The 22,171-nt window shown below is 70.5% G+C and overlaps 1 protein-coding gene across 1 annotated transcript; it reads right to left on the bottom strand.

Annotated features, from left to right (window-relative positions):
• Nucleotides 1–64: 64 nt before the first annotated feature.
• Nucleotides 65–13,023, bottom strand: UNC5A (unc-5 netrin receptor A; the record flags this gene model as incomplete). The annotated part of the gene is made up of 16 exons (XM_082324560.1): nt 65–565; nt 784–962; nt 1,060–1,224; nt 1,311–1,460; nt 1,584–1,817; nt 1,900–2,068; nt 2,155–2,242; nt 2,335–2,634; nt 3,164–3,352; nt 3,438–3,602; nt 3,790–3,957; nt 4,072–4,252; nt 4,378–4,481; nt 4,557–4,700; nt 4,833–5,054; nt 12,900–13,023. 16 exons carry the CDS (start codon nt 13,021–13,023, stop codon nt 400–402), a joined length of 2,748 nt encoding a protein of 915 aa, XP_082180686.1. The 3' UTR covers nt 65–399.
• Nucleotides 13,024–22,171: the final 9,148 nt, after the last annotated feature.

Genomic DNA, 22,171 nt, shown 5'->3' with positions numbered 1-22,171 from the left:
GGCAGACCCCCCGCCCGCGGCACCGCTATGTACATAAGGCCAAGTGTAAATACTTGAATGCACTTAATACAGAATTAAAAAAACGGTCTTTACACAACACGGCACGGGGCCTGGGGCCGCCCGGCCCCACACGCAGACAGCACGACGGCACCGCACGCACGACGCACACCCAGCGTCCCCCCGGCCCCCCGCCACGGGGCTGTGGGACCCCCGGGGCCGGGCTGAGCCCCGTCGCCGCAGCGCTGGGGGGTGGCCCGTCCGCCGTGGGGCACAGGCATCCCTCTCTCGCAAGGGGGCCAGGGGCTGTGGGGCAGCGGGGGCCCGGGGGCCGGCCGGGGCCCCCCCCTGCCCCATGGCGGTTGTTCCCCAGTAGCGGGGTTGGGACCCCTGCTGCCGTGCTCAGCACTCGGCTTCAGAGACGGCGAAGAGGGCACCGTCCTGCTTGCCCACCTCGGCCACGGCGGCGGCCAGCTGCGAGAGGTTGCCATTGGGGAAGTGCCGCGCTTCCCACAGGTTGAGGATCATGGCTGTGGGGCTGGGCTTCGAGGCGAAGAAGCTGAGATGGCTGCGGGGGGGACAGAGGGACCACGTCAGGGCACAGGGATGGCTCCGTGCTCCAGGACCAGCCCCGTGCTGGCCTCACCTCGGGCACCACCCCGCTCCCAGGGTCCCACAGCATTCCAGCATCCATTCGTAGGTGTAGGATGAGGCCAGAAGCTCCCTGTCCCCCATCCACCATGCCACCCTGTCCCCGTCCCCAGCGCTGTCCCCAACCCGGGCTACCTGTCGAGGTTGAGCTTCTGGGCCAGCGTCCTCCAGTCGGCTCCCCGGGTGCCCGGCGGGTCCAGGCTGCTGATGATCTTCTGGCGGATGAGGAAGGGGATCTTGAAGGCACTGGGTCCCACCAGGGCCGGGGCGCCCACCTCGCTGTCGGGGACCAGCCAGTCCGAAAACCTCGTGTCCTAGGGGAGAGCACCGGCGGGGGGTGGGATGTGAGCGGGAGGGGATGTGAGCCCATCCCGGGGTCACCCCTGGGACCCCCCCGAGCCCTGCCCTCACCTTGGCGATGTTGAAGTTGACGGTGAAGCTCTGCCCGTCGCCCTCCACCTGCCAGACCCAGATCTTGCAGGCCAGCTCGCAGGTGCTGGGGCTCAGGCGCTCCAGGGTGAAGGTGCAGTGCAGGAAGGGTTGCAGCCCGCTCCAGATGTGGTAGAAAGGGATCTCCTGCGGCGGGGCGATGGGTGGGTGGGGGTCAGGGTGGCACAGACACCCCCCCATCCCCATCCCCATCCACTGGCCGGGCTCCTCACCTGGTAACTGGCAAGGAGCTTGCTCTTCCAGAGGGAGCTGGGCATGTCGTGGATGGAGAGGCGCAGGTTGTGGTAGCTGTCCTTGAAGTGCAGCACCCGGGGGGCTCCAATCAGCTGCCCCCCAAGCTGCTTCTCCAGCTGGATCACCTCCTGCCAGCACAGGCAGCGGTCGGGCAGGAGCCGCTGCTGCACCCCGGGAGCCCAGCCCTGCCTGCGCGGCCCTCACCCCGCGCCGGGATGGGGGGGTGTTGCACGGGGACCCCCCCCCGGTACCTTGAGGACATCCTGGGTGTCGCTGAGGCAGTAGACGCGGATGTTGTACTCGAGCGAGGGGCAGGCGGCCGGTGCGAACAGGACCAGCTTGAGGCGCTTGGAGGCCGCCATGCTGAGGGACTCCCCGACCAGGGCGAAGCGTCCCAGCTGCTCCGTGAAGACGTAGCAAGCCTGCGCTTCCAGCTGGCAGTAGTACAGCTCCGTGCACGGCTCGGCGCCCAGCTGCAGCACGTCCTGCGACACCCAGGCAGAGATGCACCCCGCACATGGGCATCCCCAACCCCGACCTGCCTCCAGCCCCGCGGCGGGCGCTCACCTCCCACGTGCCCTCGCACGACTGCTTCTTCAGTCGGATGCTCCAGTTCTCAGCGCTGGCCTCCACGCAGTGACCCATGGCCAGGATGGCGGGGCGGGTGAGGAGGACCCCAGGGGGTCCACAGCTGACGATGGGGCTCAGCAGCGTCTGGCAGCCGGCCAGGGGCAACCTGGCGCAGCGATGGGGGCAGCTGAGCGGAGCCAGTCCCACTCTCGGGCAGCCCCGTGCCCCGGCAGCCCCGGCCACGGCACCTACCTCACCTCCTCCTGCTTGTGCAGGGTCAGGTAGACCTCGTAGATCTTCCCCCGTGGGATGGCATCGGGCGGGATGAGCAGGCTGATACCTGAACGGGAGGGTGCAGGCGGCGGGGTGAGCCCCACGGGGACCCGCCCGCACGAGGTGATGCTCCGGCACCCCGCGCCCACCCCACCGTACCTGTGTTGGGGATCATGAGCCGCCCCCCCAAGAAGTTGAAGGTGCCGTAGGCCATGTTGGTGGTGCCGCGGGGCAGGGAGCGAAAGTAGCTCTGGGTGGAGAGCCGGGCCACGAAATCGGCACCCTCGGCGGCGGGCGAGCTGTGGTGCAGCGTGTGCCGTCCGGCACCCAGTGGGCTCAGCAGGTGCCCGTTGGGCAGCTGGAGCTTGGCGGGGCCGTCCTGGCGCGGGCAGAGCGAGCCCTGGTAGGTCATGGTGGCGGTGCTGAGGTCGGGCTGGATGGTGAGCAGGCTGGGGTTGTCTGCGGCACAGAGCAGGGGACCGTGGCACCGGGGCACGGCAGGGATGGGGGGTCCCCACCGTCAACGCGGCGGCACAGCCGGCCCCGGGGACATGGGGTATGCAGCGCTTGCCCCGTGGCAGTGATCCTATGGGGCACAGTCACCCCTGGGCTCTAAAGGGCATCGAGCTTCTGCCCCATGACACAGACCCTTGAGGCACAGCCACCCCTGGGGTCCCCGAAGCACACAGCACCAACCCCAGAGCACAGGCCCTATAGGGACCAGGGACCCTATAGGACACAGAGCCCCTCCCCACATCCAGGGACCCTATGGGGCACAAGGCACTGACCCACAGTCAGGGACCCCTTTAAGATACAGCGTCCCTGTCCCTCGGTCAGGGATCCCATAGGGCACAGAGCCCCCACTCAAGCCCAGGGACCCCACGGGGCACACAGCTCCTGCCCAGGGTCCCCCCAGGGGCATGGCCGCCCCCCAGTCCCAAGGGACACCGTGTCCCAGCACAGCCCCGTCCCCGCAGCCCTCGCTCACCGGCCTTGCTGGGCTTGATGCTGACGGGCTGGAAGCCGGCGGTGAGGATGGAGGAGTCGGCTACGTCAGCGTCCAGGCCCCCCTTCTTGCGGCAGTACACCAGCACCCCCACCAGCAGCAGCAGCACCAGGCACACGGCCACGGCCACCAGCCCCACGTACAGCGCCACGTCCTCCGCGCCGGAGGCGGCTGCGCGGGGCAGGGCGTCAGCACCCACGGGCATCCCCCGCGCGCCCGTCCCGGTGGGCACCCCCGCCGTCCCCGCCGCGCTCACCGTGGCTGCAGAGCTCAGAGGTGCAGTTGCGGGTGTCCAGCTCGGGGCCGCGGCAATCCCGGCCCCCGTTGCGTGGCGCCGGCTCCGAGCACTCCCGGCTCCGCCAGTGGGTGCACTCGGTCCCGCACACCGACCACTTGCTCCACTCCGACCAGGCGCCGTCCACTGCGGGCACAGCCGGGGGTCAGCGCCCCGCTGCCATCCCCCTCCCCTGCCCCGGGGCCGGCAGAGACGGACACACGGGGGACAAGAGGACGAGACACCTGGGGGGACAGGGACTGCGATGGGTGCAGCGGGGAGTGCAGCATCGGCACGGCGGGGGCGGCGGCGGTGCCCCGGGCAGGGCGGGTACCTGGGCAGAGGGTGGTGCAGGCGGTTTTCTGCACGTTTTGGCCCTCACAGAAAGCCCCCCCGTTGAGGGGCGTGGGGTTGGTGCAGGTCCGGCTCCGCTTCTGCCAACCCCGTCCACAGCTGGTGCTGCAGCCCGACCACTGCGTCCACGTCGACCAGCCGCCGTTCACTGGGTGGAGAGGGACCCGTCAGCGCCTCGCCGGGACGGGGGATGCGGGGAGGGACAGGACGGGGAGGGCGACACCGGGGCAGCATGGCACGGACAGGCATGGCGGGGCCGTACCGTAGACGGTGATGGCGGCGGAGGCGCTGCGGCGACGGGCCACGATGTTTTTGGCCACGCAGGTGTAGTTGGCGGTGTCGGCCAGGCGAGCCTGCCGCAGCACCAGGCTGTGCTCCGGCGTCACGTAGACGTTGGCGTCCAGCGCCGGGTCCACCAGCTCCTCGTTGCGCAGCCACTCCACCTGCGGGGCACGGGGATGTCACTGGGCGCCCGGCTGGGCCACCCCCTCGGGGAGCACCCACGGCGTCCCCACAGGCAAGGGGCACCCCCAGCCGCATCCTGACCCGCCGGACCGCGGGGGCTCACCTCGGCGGGGGGGATGCCCTCGGGAGGGCGGCATGGCAGCACGATGCCCTGCTCGATGGAGACCTCCCTGGCTGTCGGTTCCTGCTCGAAGTTCTTGCGCAGATCTGGGGAGGCATGGGGGTGACGGGGGGCCTGGGGGGAGCACCCCGCACCCCCTCCGGGCACCCGCAGACACTCACAGGCGATGCGCACGAAGGCTTTCTGGCTCTTGGTGGTGCCGGAGGAGCTCCAGGCCACGCACTGGCACCAGTATTCCTCCAGTCCAAAGATCTTCTCCACTTGCTGGCGGGTGACCTCGATGCGCACCTCCATCACCGGCAGCCCTGCCACCGGCGGGCGGCACGTCAGCACCGGCATGCCGGGAGCGGGCCCCGCGGCCCCAGCCCCATGCAACCCCCCCGCCAAGAGCAGCGCACGTGGCTCCCTGTGACCGGGGCCCTCCCACCGGCGCTCACCGGTGCCATGGTCGGTGCTGTGCTGCGTGACGTGGTCACCCTGGTGCACCCACTCGCCGTTGCACTTGAAGTAGATCTGGGTGGCGGGGGTGGCGCGGCAGGCCAGGCTCACCGCCTTGTTCTTCACGATGTAGACGTCCTCCGGCTCCAGCTGGAAGTGCGGCAGCAGGTCTGGGGACGCGCCGGACACCGGGTTGGCCACGGTCGCGCTTTGCTGAGCACCTGTGGGGAGACAGGGGCTCGGCCACCTCCGGCGTGCCTGGGCTGGGCGATCGCCCGGCCCGGAGTGGCCCCGTGCCAGTGGCCCCATGCCCCGCCGCCGCCCCACGCTGCCGGCGATGCGGCAGCCCCCTCCCGGCCCCGCCATCTATCAGGGAGAGCAGCCGCGCGGTGGCTGCGCCCGCTGAACCCGCGCCGATCCCTCATGTCTGCACTTAGCGCTAATGAAAAGGAAATGTAGTGTGACCAACAAGGGCCATCGCTCACGCCTCCCGGGGCGCCCGCCGCCCCCCCTCCCCAGCACGCTGCGAGGCGCCGGCCGGGGGCCGCATCCTGCTCCGCCGCGCCCTGGGGTGGCACAGGGATGCAGGGCGAGCGGTGGGGTGTGCGCCCCGTGCCCTGGTGACACGGCAGGGTGGCACAGCAATGGGCCCCGTCCTGTGCTGCTGGCACCCACCTCGGAGTGGGCGCAGGCATGGCACACGGGGGCTGGCTGTCCCCAGTGTCCCCAGGGTGGCTCGGGGTTGCACACACGTCCCCTGGGGTGTCGAGCATCCCCCAGCTTTGCTTGGGGACCGTGGGTGCCACGCACCAGGGCAGGGTCCCCACGGGGACAGCAGTGCTGGGGACATGGCATGTGGCACACGGTGCCCGCGTCCCCCAGCCCGGACACGGCCAGGTGCCCCCGCTCCCCCCGCCCCGCCGGCACCCACTGTGGAAAGAGTTAATAAACCAGGGCCCTAAATAAGCATTTGATTAACAAACGATAAAATAGCGATTGTGTCACTGAATGAAGCTGTAATTGCTGCTGCTAATTGGCTGGTTAGGATTTAATAAGCAATTAAATGGGATGGAATGCGCAGTAATTAAGTGCCTGCGTTTGGCAACCGCCCGCCGCCCCCCACGCACCCGCGGGACCCCCGTTGCCCATGCCCACCCCGGCCGGCTCCTGCCTGGCACAGCTGCCTGCGCGACGGGGACGCGGGGGACACGGGGGTCCCTCGGGCCCTGGCTGAGTCCCTCGGGGGGCTCCGGGCCCCGCTGCTCCCCCCACCTGGATCAGGCCCCTCCGAGCCGGGGAGCAGGCGCCGAGCGAGCCCGCCGCGATGCCCGCCGGGACGGGCAAGGTGCGGCAGCTAATTTACGCGGGGAAGATAAACGGCCACCATAACGCGCCAGTTATTACCCCATCAGCACTTTTACAATGTCGCTGGCAATTAATTTAATTAAAACCCCTGTCGGGGATATACAGGCATTTCATATTTCACTGGTTTAACGACCCCCCCCAGCCGCAGCCCGGGGCCGGCCCGGAGGGTCACGGCGCGGACAGGCGCTGCGGTCCCCAGCGCGGTGCCGTCCCCAGTGCCGGCTGCGGCACGGCTCGCCGCAGCACCCGCAGCTCACACCGCTGCGCCTCCTGCTTGGGCACCCCTGGGTGCCCGCACCCAGCCAGGGTGTCGGGTGCCTTGCGGCCGGCGTGGGACCACGGGCAGCAAATGAAGCTGGGGACATGCAGCGAGCGGCAGAGCCGGGAGGCTGCCAGGCGCCCCGCAGAGCCCCGGGGTGGGAGGCTGTCCTGCTGCTTGGCACCACGCTGGGCACCGGCGGGGCTCTGCGCTGTGGTGCGGTCGTGGACAAAGCCATGCGGCACGGCCAGGAGGCCGGAGCTGGCCTGGGGTCCTGCCGAGGGCGTGGAGGGGCTGCAGTGTGGGTGCTCCACGCACCATGGGCACCCCACGCACCGCGGGCACCCCACGCACCGCAGGCACCCCACGCAGCACGGCTATCCGAAACACCACAGGCATCTCACGCGCCGTGGGTGCCCCATGCCCCGCAGGCACCCTCCCCCTGCAGCCACCCCCACGCACCGTGGGTCCCTCCCCTCGCACAGACACCCCACACAGCGTGGGCACCCCCAGCCCGTGGGCGCGGGTGCAGCGTGGGCGCCCCGTGGGCAGCGGCCCCCCACGCGGCGCTGTGGCGGCTCCCGCACCGCGTCGGCCTCCTCGCTCACCTGCCGCTGCGTTGCCATGGAAACAGGCGAGATGCTTATGTCACCTTGGCAAAGGGAACCGGGGAACTTCAGTGGGGATGGGGGACGGGGACTGGGGGACAGTGGGGTGCGGGGTCCCGCTCGCCCCCAGGACCCCCCCACCCACCGTGGCAGAGGCACGGCTGCAGCGAGCCGCTGTCTCGGCAGCTGGAGGGGTAATTGGGAGCGCGGTTGGCTACCAGTGCTGATAAATCACGGCCGGTAAAGCCAGTGCATTAAGCAGGGCTTTATTATCAATTATCCCCCGCCCAGATGGGCTAAGGAGCGTGCCGGCAGGCCTGGCGAAGGGGCAGGGTGCTGGGGGCTGGGCCGGGGAGCGGGGCTGCGGCACCCACCTCGGGGTGCAGAGGGGATGGGGGCACCCCGCTACGGGCTCTGAGCACCCGCCTTCACCCCAGCACTGCAGGACCCCCAGCCTCTCCCCCTGCGCAGAGCCCCCCCTGCTCCCCATGCCCTCCAGCCGCTGCAACCCCGGGTGGCCGCACAGCCCCTCACCGTAGTGCCTGGCCCCCCACCATAGCGCCTGGGCCCCCCAGCATCAGAAACAGCAGGTGAACTGGTGCTACTGGGCAGGGAGAGACTGCGGGAAGCCTCGCTGCCCAGCGTGGGGGGGCACTGCCAGGACCCACCACATGCCAGGGGGTGCCCCCCCCAGCCTGGTCCCTCTGGTCCCCCAGGGGCTGATCCGGCACCCGGCACCGGTGCCACGCTTGCCGGCAGTGCCGAGAGCAGCAGCCGGGCGCCTCGGTGCCTGCCGCCGGGAGATGCTGGGAAGGTCAGCGTGTTCTTGGCGAGGAGAGGCTGCCCGCCGGCGGCTGCAGCAGCGCCAGCCCCGGCACCGGCACGCCGGTGTGTGCCCGCTCGGCACAGCAGCCCCCGGGAGGGAGCAGGCAGCTGCCTGCAGCAGGAGAGTGCTCCGATGGCATGGGTCCGCCGCGACCGCTGCTGCCTAGCCGGGCCCAGCGCATCGGCTGTCTGCGGCACGGCACTGAGCCGTTGCCGGCAGCCCTGCCCCAGCCTCCCTCTGCCCCCCGTCCCCTGCCTGCACCCCTGCCTGGCACGGTGGGGACCTCGACACCAGCACCTGCCCTCGCTGGCTGTGCCCCCCTCCGGGGACCTCCCCAAATCCCCACAGCCTTTGCAGCCAGCAGATTCAATCCCAGCTGGCGCCCCATCCATCGCGCCCGCGCCAGGCCTGGCACGCCATTAACATGAAAGATTTCCTCGCACTTCTCCGGCGCCCGGCCTGCGCCCCAGCAGCAGGTAATTAAAGCAATAATTGCTGCTGATTGCGTTGGCCTAAACGAGGGAAGGCTGGGCGTCAGGGGGAGGGCAGAGGATGCCCAGCTGTGCCCAGGGGAGCCTGGGGGTGCCAGCCCTGCCCATCGCCCCGCACACACAGGTCCCCGCTGCTGGCACTTTGCTCTCCTCAGGACGCAGAGGAGGGGAGCTGCCATGATTCACCACCATCAAAAAGCTCATCTGAGGCTTTGAGCCGGGCACCATCCTGCTGGGAGAGGCTGGCTCGGAGCCGCGATGAGCCAGTGCTGCCCTCAGGGGATGCCCAGCCAGGGGCTCTGGAATTGCCTGGCACTGCCCAGCTGCCCGCGGCAGCTCCAACGCTCACCTGGGGCATCCGAGCATCGGCAAACGCTCCCCCTGCACCCACCTCCCCACCCCGCGCAGCCCCCACGGCGATGCCAGCCGTGCCAGCCCCGGCTGGGCAGGGAGCCAGCGGGGTCGGATGCCAACGCCGGGCAGCACAGCCCGGCTCCCGGCCAGCCTGGCGCGTGGCGAGCACCGGGAACAACGCGACGATGGGCACAGAGTGCCAACGCGTCGTCCCCTGTGCTCCAACGGGCACGGTGCCCCCGGGGGTGCCCCCGCCTGCCCCAGGACCGCGTCCCCAGTTTCCCAGCGCCTCTCCACCAGCCGGCCACTGCCCTGGCCCCCCACTCATGTGCCCCACGTGTGCCAGCCCCACGGCCACGGGAGAGGCTGGGTGGAGGCGGCGGGGGCCCGAGGGTGCCTGTCTCCCAGCGAGCGCGTGGCAGTGTCTGGGCGCTGATTAAGCGAGTGCTCGTTATGAATGAATTAGTCAGGCGGGTTTGCATGACAATAGAGCTGCCTAATTACGGATTTGAGCTGATAACGCTCTCCCCATTACATGCAATTAGCATGTGCCAGGGCGGGCAGGGCTCCCGGCGGGCTGCGCCCTCGGCCCACCCCAGCGTCCGCCAAGGGGGCTGCATGGCCCCAGCCATGCCCAAGCCTGGCCCACACCGCCCCGTGCCTGGGGTTTGGGGGCAACGGTGCCAGCAAAGGCAGCTGGGGGTGGCAGCCCCTCCCCAGGGACCACCTCTGCCTGCCTGGGGGCTACCGGCCCTGGCACCCAGTGCTGGGCACCCTTCCGCGGGCACCCATGGAGCTAGTCCCCTCTCGGCCCCGTGGCACACACAGACCCAGCGTGCCCAGGGGACCCGTGCCAAGCCGTGCCAACCCCCCGCCAGCAGCACTGCACGGGGAGAGGGTCCCGTCCTGGCCCCGCCTTGGTGGGGGACCAGGGGGGCTCCCCCAGCCCAGCACTGGGATGGTGTGGGGGGAATGGGACCGGCCAAACCCCATGTGCTGGGGCTGTTGCTGGGATCCCGAGCCCGGGGAGCCAAGCGGCTTTCCCGGCTCTCCTTTAAGTGACAGTGAAGAGCAAACGCTCCCGCTGAGCCCCGGCCCCGCTGGGAGGAGAGTCAAGGTCACCCTCAGCCCCGCGTCCTCACCGGAGTCAGGGGGGAGCCGGGTAGGGGGCTGGGGAAGGCCCCTCCAGCCACACAACAGTCCTGGGTGCCAGGGTCCGGCCCTGCGGCCTCCCCCGCTCCCACTCATGGGTGGTGCGTGGCTGTGACGGCAGCCCCGGCACCCCACAACCCTGCGGCTGGAGGGGGCTGGGACCCCAGACCCCCACCCTGTGGGCAGGAGCCCCAGGATGGGCAGGGTCTGGGGGGGGCAAGGGTGGGCTGTGATCTGCCCAACACCCACCCAGGAGCAGCACCCAAAGAGCGGGCAGGTGGCAGGGACAAGGGGTACTGGGCAACTGGGCCTGACTGGGATGAGGACGGGATCCCAGTTTGCGCTGTCTGGAGCCAGCCCACCCCAGCCTGCCCCTGGGCAGACACGCGATGCATGGAGCAGCGATGGTGCCGACAGCCGGAGCGGTGCTGGCACCGAGGGAGCAGGGCAGGGCACGGCGGGACGTCCCCATGCCATCATCCCTTGGGCACCAGCACCAGTCCCAGGGTGGTCCTGGGCGCTGCTGACCACCCAGGTAGGATGGGCGCTCAGCTGCACCCATGGCAGTGAGGTGCCCGCAGTGATGCCAGGGGTGCCAAGCCCCTGACGGCACCGCCAGCGCCCCAGTCCCCTCCTGCAAGCACCTGCCAGGCTCCGCACGGTTTGATGGAGTGCCAGCCCTGCGTGGCACCGAGCCAGAACAAACAGCCCTGGGCGGGCTGCGTCTGCCGCGTGCTCGCGCTGACAGCCGGCACGGCGGCTTCCCGGCTGCCCGGCGCGCGCCAGCGCTGCCCGCCGCCCTGCCCTCCTGCCCGCCCCACGGAGGCACCGGTGCCCAGCCAGGCACAGGTTGTGGGGTGCTGATGGGATGCAGCGACCTCGGGGGCCAGGCTGTGGGGCACCAAGTCGTGCGGTGCAGTGGTTGGGGGCTGCCCGCTGGAGCCTGATGGTCCCCGGCAGCCTGGTGAAGCCGGCGGCACCGTGTGGCTCGCGCGCGGCGAAGAGCAGAGCCTGTGGCACCGGAGCTGGGGTGGGTGCCGGTGTGGGTCACACTCGCTGGGGCAAGTGCCAGCCCGGGAGCAGGAGATGCGCTGGGGCCTGGCACCGGTTGCCGCAGATGCCAAGGGGAAGGGGAAGGGTCCATGGCAGAGCTGGGCCAGGGGTAGCTCCGGGGAAGGACCCGGCCCCTGCGCCCTTGCCCACGTGCCAGCGCGGCAGTCAGGGTGGGCAGCCCCCGTGCCTCGGGCGCTCACCCCCCACTGCTGCCCGCGGGTGAGCCCCAGCCCTCGCTGCTGCTCTCGCCCTTCCCCTGCGGGCACCGGCAGCAGAGCAGGCAGCCCGCAGCGGGGATGCTCCACCATGGCTGCAGGCAGGGACCCATCGCCTGGATACCTGGGTTCCCCCGTCCCCAACCTGTGCCTCGGCACCCTTGGGTGCCCTGCCGTGCCATGCCGTGCCATGCCATGCCAGGCTGGAGCAGCACCCAGAGTGCAAAGGCCCAGACCTGCCACGTCTGTGCCGAGCGGCGGCCGCGCAGGTGGCTGGGCTCAGTCGCGCCGCGGCCGGCTGTGAGCTGCCTGCCAAGCCAGCGGCGGGGACGAGCTCCTGTGCCGCACTGCCCCGAGTCGGTGCTGGCACGGCCGGGCCCCCCCACGCCTCCCGCCGCAGAGCCAGCGTGGGGTGGCCTGGCGCATCCCCTGTCCCGTTGTCCCCCACCTCCGTCTGTGGGTCACCATGGCCCCACGGGTGCTGTGGGAACAGCAGTGCTCCGTGCCCAGCTGGGGGTCGGTACCCACAGCACCCTCTGTGCGGGGTCTCCTGCACCCAAGGGGTGCCCACCCACCGTGTCACCCACCGCGCCGGCTCTGCAGTGTCCCCCTGCAGACGGGGCCATACTGGGAGTGCTGGGCGCGGGGTCCCCAGGCTGCCAGGCCGGGTGCGGGGAGCACGGGGGGCTGCAGCCCCCCTGGGTGCCCGCCGTGCCCACCCAGCGCACCCAGACCAGCCTCGGGGACGTCTCCGGTGGCGGTCGGAGGGTCGGTGGGCCGGGTCCCCAGGACGCAGAGGGGGTGTCCCCCCCCCGGGCCCCCCGCAGAGTGCACGGCCAGCCCCACGCAGCTCCCCGCCCCCAGCCCGGTCCTTTGTCTGCAGCCGCCACTTCCAGGCTGCCGTGACACCCGCCGCCAGCCGCCAGCCCCGGGCACCCCCCGCCCGCCCCCGGCCCCCCGGCCCGGCCCCGCTGCCGCTCAGCCCCGGGGCTCCGGCCCAGCCGCTCCCCCCCGCACCGGCTCCTGCCCGCGGGGGAGGCAGCGCCGGGGACAACCGGGCTCCGGACCGTCCGCGTCTGCAGCAACACCGACGCAGCCCCGCACCGCCCCCCCCCCCCCCCCACGCCACGGCCACCCACGCGGGGTGACAGCACCCCTCCAGGCTGTCCCCCCTCTCCACGGTCCCCCCGGCTGATGGGGACGGCGGGGATGCTGGGCGTGGGGCAGGGATGCTGTGCGTGGGGCAGGGATGTTGTGCGTGGGGCAGGGATGCTGTGAGTGGGGCAGGGATGTTGTGCGTGGGGCAGGGATGCTGTGAGTGGGGCAGGGACCCCGTGCGTGGGGCAGGGACCCCGTGCGTGGGGCAGGTCGGCTGCAGGGCCCCGGGGGAGCGGAGCCGTGCCGGCGAGTGCCAGCCCCCCCAGTGCGGGCAGCGGCCGGGGCAGTGCCGGGCTGGGCACGCGTGTGCGGCCATGCGTGGGCATGGGGCGGGGGGCGGCGGTGCCTGCCGTGGGGCAGGGGCGCACGTCCCCTACCCGGGAGGGCAACCGGCACCCCGCGGACATCCCCCCCCCCCCCCGGTACCCCGCAGCCGAGCGGGGGGCACCCCGCACCGGGAACGGCCCCGGGAGGGCACCCGCTTCCCCGCAGGACGCCGCTCCCCGGGTGACCTTGCCCAGCGCCCGGTGCCGGGTCCCCGCCGCTCTCTCCCCCCCCCCCCGTTTCCCGAGCCCGGTGACTCACCGGCGGCGGCGAGGAGGGCAGCGGCGAGCAGGGCGGCGAGCAGGGCACCGAGCGGCCCCGGCGCGGCGGCAGCGGCGGCGGCGGCGGCGGCGGGGGCCCGGCGGCGGCGCGGCCGCGCACCCATGGCGCGGGGCGAGGGAGCAGGGCGGGCCGGGCTCCGCGGCGCCCTCAGCGGGCCATGGAGCCACCGGCCCCGCCACCGCCACCGGCCCGGCCCCGCCGCTGCTGCCGCCCGCCGCCGCGCCGCTCCGCTCCGCCCGGGCGCCGCCAATGCGGGGCCGGCGAACGCGGACCCGCCCGCAGAAGGGACGGCGCAACAGCTGGGCGCGCCCCCGCCGCCGCCCCCCGCCCCGCACCCCCGGTACCGCACCCCCGGTACCGCACCCCCTCCCCTCTGCACCCCCCCCCCGGCCCGGCCCGGCCCTGGGGGTCCGCACCCTTCCCCGAGCGCAGCAGCACCCCTGGTTTGCACGCCTCCCCCCCCGGCACAGCACCCACCCCGCACCCCGCTCTCCCCCTAGGCCCTGCTGCCTCCCAGGTGATGCCCAAGGGTCCCCCAGCCCAGCCTGGCACCCCACGGGTGGGTGCGGGGGACAACCCCAGGAGACGAGGGTCCTGCCGGCACCCTCCAGCCACCGCGGCTCCGGTGGGTGAGCGCGGTGGCTCGTGCTGGCAAATGTCACGGAAGCGGGGCCACCGTCTTGGCGGGAACGTGTGCCACCCGTGGGGCCCCACCTCACCACTGCGCATGGGGATCTGGCCCCAAGCTCCCCCACCACCTCTGCTTCTCCCAGGGGATTTGGCTGTGCCCTGGCTGCAGGATGCGGCCCCTTCCCTCCCCGCGCCGTCCCTGCGCACAGGGCACAGGCCCCGGTGCCACCCAGCCAAGGTGCCCAGCAAGCAGCGCTGCCATCGCCAGCAGGCAAACTGCAGCGTGGGCGAGGGGCGAAGGGGGGTGAGGCTGCGCTGGGGTGCCCGAGGTGCTCCCCGAACCCTGTGGGAGCCAGAGCCCGCGCCAGCGGTGCCGAGCAGCCCCCTGTTCCCAGCGGCGGGGGCCAGGCAGGGGCAGGGCCAGGCAGCGGCTCCCAGCGCCGCGAAGCGATAATTCCATTAGCAGCTCCAGGAGCAATTAACAACCGCTCTGACACCTTCGAGAGCTGAAGCAGGTGTGAAGCCAGCGCGGCTCTCCCGGGTGGCACCGGCTGTACCGCGGCCTCTGTCCGCCCCGGTGCGGCACTGGCAGTGCCGGGCAGAGCCGAGGCCAGCGGCAGCGCAGCCCCGGGGTGAGGCCGGAGCCACCTCCCGTCATCACCCCCTTGCTGGGGACCTCCGGTGCCCATACGGTCGTGCACCGGCCACGTGCGCAGGCAGGGCAGCTCACACGGGGTGGCACCCATGGGTGTCCGCTCCCATCCTGCCGCGCTGCCGCAGGCAGTGCCCCGAGCCCCAGCACATCCCGCACGGGCACTGGTGGGTGCCAGCTGGCAGAGGGGACCCCGGCCCCCCGTGGGCAGAGCCCCTGCATGGCAATAACCACCCTCCTTCAGGCTGGCTCGTTATTACTGGTGGCATTTGCATGGAAACAGGATGTTTTTACTCCTCGCGGCTCCATCTGCTCCTGCTGAAGTCACTGCGCTGCACGTGAGCTCCCGGGGGGCTGCCATGGGAACCGGGGTGAGCTCCCCCGCAGCGCTGGGACCCCCAGCCCGGGCTCCCGTGGCGGCCGGACCCCCCCAGCCAGGCGCTGGGGCAGGGCAAGGAGGGGATACCTGGTGTAGATGGCACCCATGCCCCTGGGGCACCCAGCGCAGGGCCACCCTGGGGCGGCGCGGCGAGGAGGGGGCTCGGGGTCCCCGGCGTGGCGCCAGCCCCATCTGCTCCTTGCGCCGCTCTCCCGGGACGGCTTCCAGCTCCTGCTCCTGGCGCTGCGCCAGCGGTGCCAGCAACAACACTCCCACTGCTCGGGCGCCCACCGCACCCTGCCTGCGCTGCCGCCCGCCCGGGGGTGCTGGGTGTGCCCGCTCCTGCCCCGGCTTCGCCCGGTTCCCTCGCCGTGTGCCTGTGACGTGTGGTGCCGCGCGGGTGCCGTGCCGAGGCTGCGCGGCGTCACCCTGCGTGTCCCTCCTGCGCTGTGGGCTGGCGTGGCCGGGCCGTCAGTTTGGAAGCGGCAGGGCGCGCTGACGAGTTAATAGACTCTAATTAATACAGATTGGGGAGATCACTTTCAATTCCGCTCCCTTTCCCTCTTGCCGAGGAGGAGCTGAGGGGGTGGATAAGCCGGATCCTGCTCCACAGCCACCGGAGCCCCGAACCCCGCTGCCGCTGGTGCTGTGCCAGCCCGGCCCATGCCCATGGGGACACCTGGGACCCCTGATGCCCGCTGGGGTGACATGAGGGGCCACAGCGTCTGGGGAGCCACGGGACTCGGGGGCTTCAAGGAGGGGAGAGCGGTGCCCGGCCTGGTGCCCCCGGCACAGCGTGCTCGGCACCTGGGTGTCCCACCACCGCCGCAGCCCCGGGGGGAGGCCGGAACCACTGGCCCCACTGGGTGCTGTAAATGGATTATTACTCAGAGTAATTAAGATGGAATTAAAAATTAATTCTCTTCTCCAGCGCACCGTGGTCGTGGCTCAGCCATGTGCTGCAGCCATTGTGCCAAGGCTTTCTCCCAAAAGAAATTGGACTGGGGTGGAGGGAGGGCATCACCCGGCGGGCGGTGGTACCCCGGCGGTGGTACCCGGGCTCCATGGGCTGTGGCTGCCACCTCCCTGGGGACAGCACCGCCCCGGCACCGCTCCCCTCTCACCGTGTGCCCTGGGTGCCACGTCCAGCCGGGCCGGCGGAGGTGAAGCAGCTCCCACCCATCACTGGCTCCGGCAGAGCCCCTGCCCGTGCCATGCCCGACCTCCTGCCCAGCCCCGGCAGCCACGGGCAAGGCCAGCCCCGAGATTTTCTAAACTCCCATCAAATATTTAAATAAGTATTTGAGCTCATGTATAATGGATCGCCCCTGCGCTGCCTCCCCATCCATTTGCGGTATTTAAGGAAGTCGAATATTAAACACCATTGTATTAGCAAAACCGCCGTCTGCCTAATTGAGTTACCAACAGGGAAGGTGCTGATGAATAAACAATGCCCAATGCATGGCCCAGCGAGCAGGATGCGGCCGGGACCCTGGCGCCAGGCAGGGACGGGGCTGTGCAGGGTGCTGGGGCCAGGAGGGTGCTCCGGCGGGGAGCGGGCACTGCCGGTGTCGACGGCAGAGCCAAGGGTGCAAGGAACACGTGTGCTGTGCAAGGGACACATGCCAGAGTATGGCATGGCATGGCACAGCACACATGGGACATCCTGGGCCTCATCCTGCACAGGGATGCTCGGCCATGGAGCCAGGAGCCCAAGAACAAGCCCAGCTGCATGAGGAACAGAAAGATTATGAAAATGAAAAGTAAATAAATATGGATGTTGAGGACCTAATTCTGATAAGAGGATTTTCAAAATTAGCCATTTGCAAGAGTAGATTAACGGCGCGCGGCGCCAGGGGCGGGAAGGGCTCCATGAAGACACGCGGCAGAGCCCGTCCCGGCACAGCCCGCTCCTTGCAGCCCCCAGCGCCCGCAGAGCCGCTCCCCGCTTTTTAAGGAGACGGATTTGCTGCTGCCGTGGGGGAGAAGGGGGTGGCTGGAGGGGCTGGGGCACTGCGCGGTGCCACCGTGCACACACGGGTCCTGTGGACGTGGTGCCACAGCGCCGGGACCTCACCGGAGAGCGGCGGCAGCAGCGGTCGGAGGCATTGGGGTGCTGGTGCCTGCGCCCGGGCAGATGGGAGGGTGGGCATGGCGGCGTTGTGCGGCCCGGGGTCCCCAGGGGTGTGCCTGGCACCCCCAGCCCGGGCGTGCGGTGGCTGCACCGGTGGCAGCGTGGGGCTGGGACGGGGGCAGGGGGGTGAACAGGTAGCGAAGCTGCTGGCTTCTGCATCCCATGGGTGCCCCGTGCCAGCCAGCGCAGCGGGTGCTCCAAGCCGGAGCTGGTGCCGATACCTCCCCGGCAGCGCCGTGGGTGCTGGGGCAGGGGCACCTCCAGATGCCCCAGGGTGGGCAGGGGCAGGAGGCTGCTGGGGCTCGGAGAGGCTTTTCGCATCCTCCGGCTGGGATTTTCTATCCAGGCAGCCAAGCAGAAATCTCATTACAGCCCGGCACAAAGGCAGCGTCCCCGTCCCTGTCCCCACGCCTGGCTGGGGGCTGGCACAAGCTGGGGCGGGCATGGCTGCGAGCAGCGTGAGGGTGTCCTGGACACGGGCAGCCAACAGGGCTGAAAGGGACCTTGTGCTGCCCCCCAACCCCCCCCAGCCCCGTGTGCCCCTCACCGCAGCCCAGGGCCTGCCAGCCCCCTCCCCAGCCTGATGCAGCCCCCCCTCTGCGGCGCAGGTGGGTCAGGCGTGGGTCCGAGGCGGGTGCCAGCTCCCACGGAGCCTCCAGACCCCGTGTGGGGCAGGGGCTGTGAGCTCGCAGGCAGGGCAGGCAGGGCAGGCAGGGCAGGCAGGGCAGGGTGCAGGCAGCCCAGGCACCCTGGGTGCCCGGCGCTCCCGCAGCAGCAGCAGCAGCAGCAGCAGACAATTAATTAGCAGGGCGGTGGGAGAGCAGCCGACGGAGCCGTGCGGGATCGATGGGCGCATCGACCGCCTGGGAAACACCAGCCCTCCCAGCCAGAGACGCGGCGCTGAGGTGGGTGGGCAGGGAGCCGGGCAGGGAGCCTGGCAGCCCCCCGGCTGGGTGCTGGCAGGGGGCTGGCTGGGGGCTGCAGCATCACCAGCCCCTTGCAAAGGAACATTGGGGTGCACAGGGCCAGGAGGGAAAGGACAGGCACCGGTGGCACTGCCCGCCATGTGCCCTGCGTCCTGGCAGCCGCAGAGCTGGCGGCTGCTCCCCGAGCCAGGAGAGTGGCCGGTCCCTGTGCCATGCCAGGAGGACATTGGGGTGCTAATGGATCCCCCCCTTTCCCAGCTGTTGGGATGCATCTGTGTTGCGGGAGGCACAGGCTGGTCCCTCCGTGCTGGTGGCATCGGCTGGGGGAGCCGAGGGACCGGGCTGCACCATGCCCATGGTGGAGGCTCAGGGACAGCTTGGGCACGGCGCCTTGGCAGGGGGACCAGGCCCCGTGGGGATGTGCCAGCCAGCCGAGGGCCACCCAGGCCATGGCACAGGGCCAGCAGAGCAAACCCCACAGTGATGGTGGCCAGGGGGCCCCGGGGCAGAGCGGCGGGGGTCAGCTCTGCCTGCGGCGGGCACTGCCTGCAGCCTGCCACAGCACCGTGCCGCAGCCAGGCCTGAAAGTCTGATGCCTGCAGGTTTGTGGCCGTGATCCTGTCCCTGTCCCCATCCCTGTCCCCATCCCACCCGCCCGCTGCTCCCGCCTGCCTCTGCCAAGCGGGAAGCGCCAGCCCGTCCCTGCGGGGGAAGGAGAGTGCTCAGCCGTGTTGCAGGAGCCTGGTTACCACTGTCATGCAGATGAGAAGTGACAGCAAGGGACCCTTCTCAGGTACAGGCTCCCTGCAGCGCAGGGCAGGAGATACTGTCCCCCTCTCCCCCCATCCTCTGCTGCTGGCACTGGGGACAAACCTGCAGGCACTTAACCCCTTCCCCTCCGTGCAGACCCCTCCATGCCAACCCTCCATGCCAACCCTGCTGTGCAAATCCCACCATGCAAACCCTGCTCTGCAACCCCCCCCATGCAAACCCAGCACGGGCGGGCAGCGCCAGCACGACCGTGCCTGCCTGCCCCGCGCTGCAGGGACAGCGGGCAGGGAGCAGGATGGGGCAGGCAGAGCCCAAGGCTGGGAGCAAGACCCATGGGTGCAGCCCCTCTGCTGCGCCCTGCTGAGTCCCCGCCATGCAGGCGCCCGAGCGTGGAGGGGCCCGTGGGCCCCTCGCCTCCCACTTCTCCCGCAGTGCCTGCTGTCTCCGGGGAGGTTGTCATGGGAACGGTGCGCTGTAGGTACCCCTCACCCTGGGTACCCCTCATCGCACGCCATGGTGCTCACGGATGGCGGGCGAGCTCAGCCTGCGCCCTCGGCAGGGCCCAGCAGGGTGGGCAGGGAGGGCACAGGGCACCTCATGGGCACCCGTCCCCCCGGGGATGCTGGCGGTACCCAGGGCTGGAGGTCCCCTGCGTGCCCACGTCACCTCTGCCAGGGCCCAGAGCATCCCCGTGGCCCCTGGGCAGGCGGTGGGGCAGGGAGGTGGGCGCAGGCACCACGGGAACGGTGTGGCACAGCCCCAGCGCTGGCAGCCGCGCTGCCTGCCCACTCCCACAGTGAGCCAGCGCTGCCTGTTCTTCCCCGGCCCACGCTCCACGGAGCCAGCAGCTCTTTCCCTAGTTACTTTGGGGGATTTTAACCCTGCAGCACCCACCGGTCACAGCAGGATGGGTGCCTGCACCCAGCCTGGCACCGGGTGTGTGCTGGGGGCAGGAGGCAGGATCCGTCCTCGCTGCCGGAGCCATCAGAGACGGTGGTGCAGGGAGAGGCCAGGCTGGCAGCCTGCCGAGCCGAGGTGCGGACCAGCATCACCCAGCCCTGGCTGCACGTCAGCTGCCGGCAAGGTGACCCTGGGCGGGCGCCCGGCACCACCAACCTGCGCCACCCACCCGGAGAGGGGGACACGGGTCCCCATCCCTGTGCCAGGCCAGCGCTGTGCTGCTGTCCCCATCCCCGCTGTGCCCCACAGCCACGCTGGCCCCACGTCCCCACCTCTGCTGTGCCCTATGGATCCCTTACCCTGCACCCCCCATCCCCACCGGACCCCACGGCACCCTGACCCTCCTGCCCCACCGCACCCCATGGCTCCCCTGCCCCCCCCATCCCTGTCCTCACTGGCCCCCCTGGCCCCAGTGCCCCCCACCCCCACCTGCAGCCCTGCCGCATGTCTGCTGCCATCTGCCTCTCCCTTTTGATTAGTATTAATTTTTAATTATGATTATTGACAGGGCTGCCAGCTCGGCTGCCAGCTGGGACAGCTGCCCGGCGTGAGACAGGCCGGGGGCAGTCCTGGCACTGCTGCGCTCACTGGGTGGCTCCCGGCCACCGCTGTGCCCACCCGGGGGGTCCCCGAGTGCCCTCCACCTCTCAGCACTCTCTTCCCCCCCAGGCAGAGACCCCGGGGTGCTGGAGCCAAGGATGGAGGCTGTCACGTCCCCAAAGGGTGTGGGATGCAATGGCCTCCAGGTGGGCACCGCCAGCCACCAGCCCCTGGCCTGGCTGGGCTGTGGGGCTACCAGGAGCCCATAAAGCCACGGAGATAAATGGCCCCTATTACTTTTCCGATCAAATGAAATCCCACCACGGCTGCATGCGAATGGCAATGAGCCCCGGCAGCCTCCGCCACCAACCCCCCCCGGTAGCCTTGGCCAGGCGGGGGGCGATGGGGGGGGCCCACGCCAGGCAGAGGAGTGGGTTGGAGGGACAGAGGGACGGACAGAGGGACGCCCACTTCACGCTGCCACTGCTGGGGGGGAGGGGGGGCCTTAAGGGTGCGTTGGATGGGGGTCTGGGCACCCCACAACCCGCGCCCCACGCGTGGCTCCTGCCTGCCTCTGGGCAGCTCTGTCCTCCCCCCCCCACTGCAGGCAGGAGGGCATCCCACTGCAGGCAGGGCAGGGTGCCAGCCCTGCCGTGTCGGAGCTGGCCAAGGCCGGGCGAGCGGCACCATCGCGTGGCGAGGGGCAGGCAGTGCAGGCAGCAGCCGGTCTGCCCGCCTTTCGGCACGCGCTGCCGGTCCGGACCGACGGCAGGCAGGGCAGGCTGCAGCCCCCAGCCCCAGCCGGGGCAGGCAGACCCTGCGCCCGGGTCCCCTCTTCAGAGCCCCCCGGGTCCCCCGCCTGCAGGCACCCCAGGCTTGGGGGTACAGCCACCCCCATGCCACTGGGCCCCTCTCCCTGCCTGGCCCTGCTCCCGGCCATGTGGCCAGCATGGCCCGCAGCACCCATGCCCCAGTTGCCTTACAGGCAGCAGGGTCCTGTCCCCCTTCTACCTGCGCAGAGAAGCAGCCCAGGGCCAGCATGTGACACAAGGACACGGGGATGGGGCCTGGCACGCTGCATGCCAGGGACGAGCTCCGACCTCCCCTCTCCGGCAGCATCTCTCACCCCCGGCGTGCCTGGCACAGGGTGGGTGGCGAAGGGCAGGCAGGCTGCAGGCAGGGCTGGTGGCCCTGGAGAAGGGCAGCCGAGTCCCAGGGACACGTCTCTGTGCAGCCACGCAGCGTCCCTGAGCAGGGCAGAGCTCGGCACGCTCCAGCGAAGCCCGGGGGGCTGCACCGCAGGCAACGAAGGGTCCGGGGTGCCACGGCCGCATCGCCTGCCTGCAGAGCGGTGGCTGGACATGCCTCAACCAACTGCAATAGCAGAGACATAGTCCAGGCTCTGTCCTGCAGGGCCAGCTCGCTGCAAACCCCAGGTGCAGGCAGCAGCCCCAGCTGCAGGCAGGGCAGCACTGAGCCAGCACGGCCACCACGCAGCGGTGGGCGACGAGTGGCCCCGGTTTTGGGCTCGCAGGGAGGCACAGATGGGCTGGAGGCACTGCCCTGGACAGGGTGCAGCCCTGGGCTGAGCTGGAGCTGCCTGGTGCTCCGGGAGGGGATGGAGGAAGGCTGCAGGGAGGCAGCACTGTCAGGAGGGGAGCAGGCAGCTCCCCCTCAAGAACTTGAAGAGGCAGAGGGGAAGGACAGATCCAACAAGCAAAAACACAAATAAATGATTAAAGGGCACAGCGTGGGCTGGGCTGGATCGGGGAGAAGGAGTAAGGGGGCCGCTCTGCAGCCAGGGCCAGGACAGCCAGGAGGGACAGCAGAGGACATGAGCCATGGAAAGGAGGAGCCAGCAAACTCCCAGGGCTCAATGGGCTGGGGATGTGAATCTGCAGGTCTGGCACCAGTAAACCCTTGGGAAGCAAATAAGCTTCATACCTGTGCTGCAGGTGCCCATGGGAGGGGATGTGAGCAAACACCGCCCGAGGTGGGCAGCGTGGGGACGATGCCGCGGTGGGCAGCCCTCGGCTGATCTTCCCGAGAAGGCAGCCCCGTGTCCCACCGAGGTGCAGGGGCTTGGGAGAGATGGGGACCAGGTCCCCAGGCTGAGCCGACCTAGGGGAGCTGGGCTCTGGTACCCCCTCCCACACCCAGGCTTGCAGGACAGCGAGCTGTGCCCGTGCCTTAGCCAGGGGAGGACAGAGCCCAGCGTCCTCCTGGGGACCATCCAGGGTCCCCCAGAGCAGAGGGACA

Source organism: Platalea leucorodia (genome assembly GCF_965183815.1).
Source record: "Platalea leucorodia genome assembly, chromosome: 11".
NCBI lineage: Eukaryota > Metazoa > Chordata > Aves > Pelecaniformes > Threskiornithidae > Platalea > Platalea leucorodia.
The sequence above is the reverse complement of the archived record's forward strand: the minus strand, read 5'-3'. Positions and strand labels throughout refer to the sequence as shown.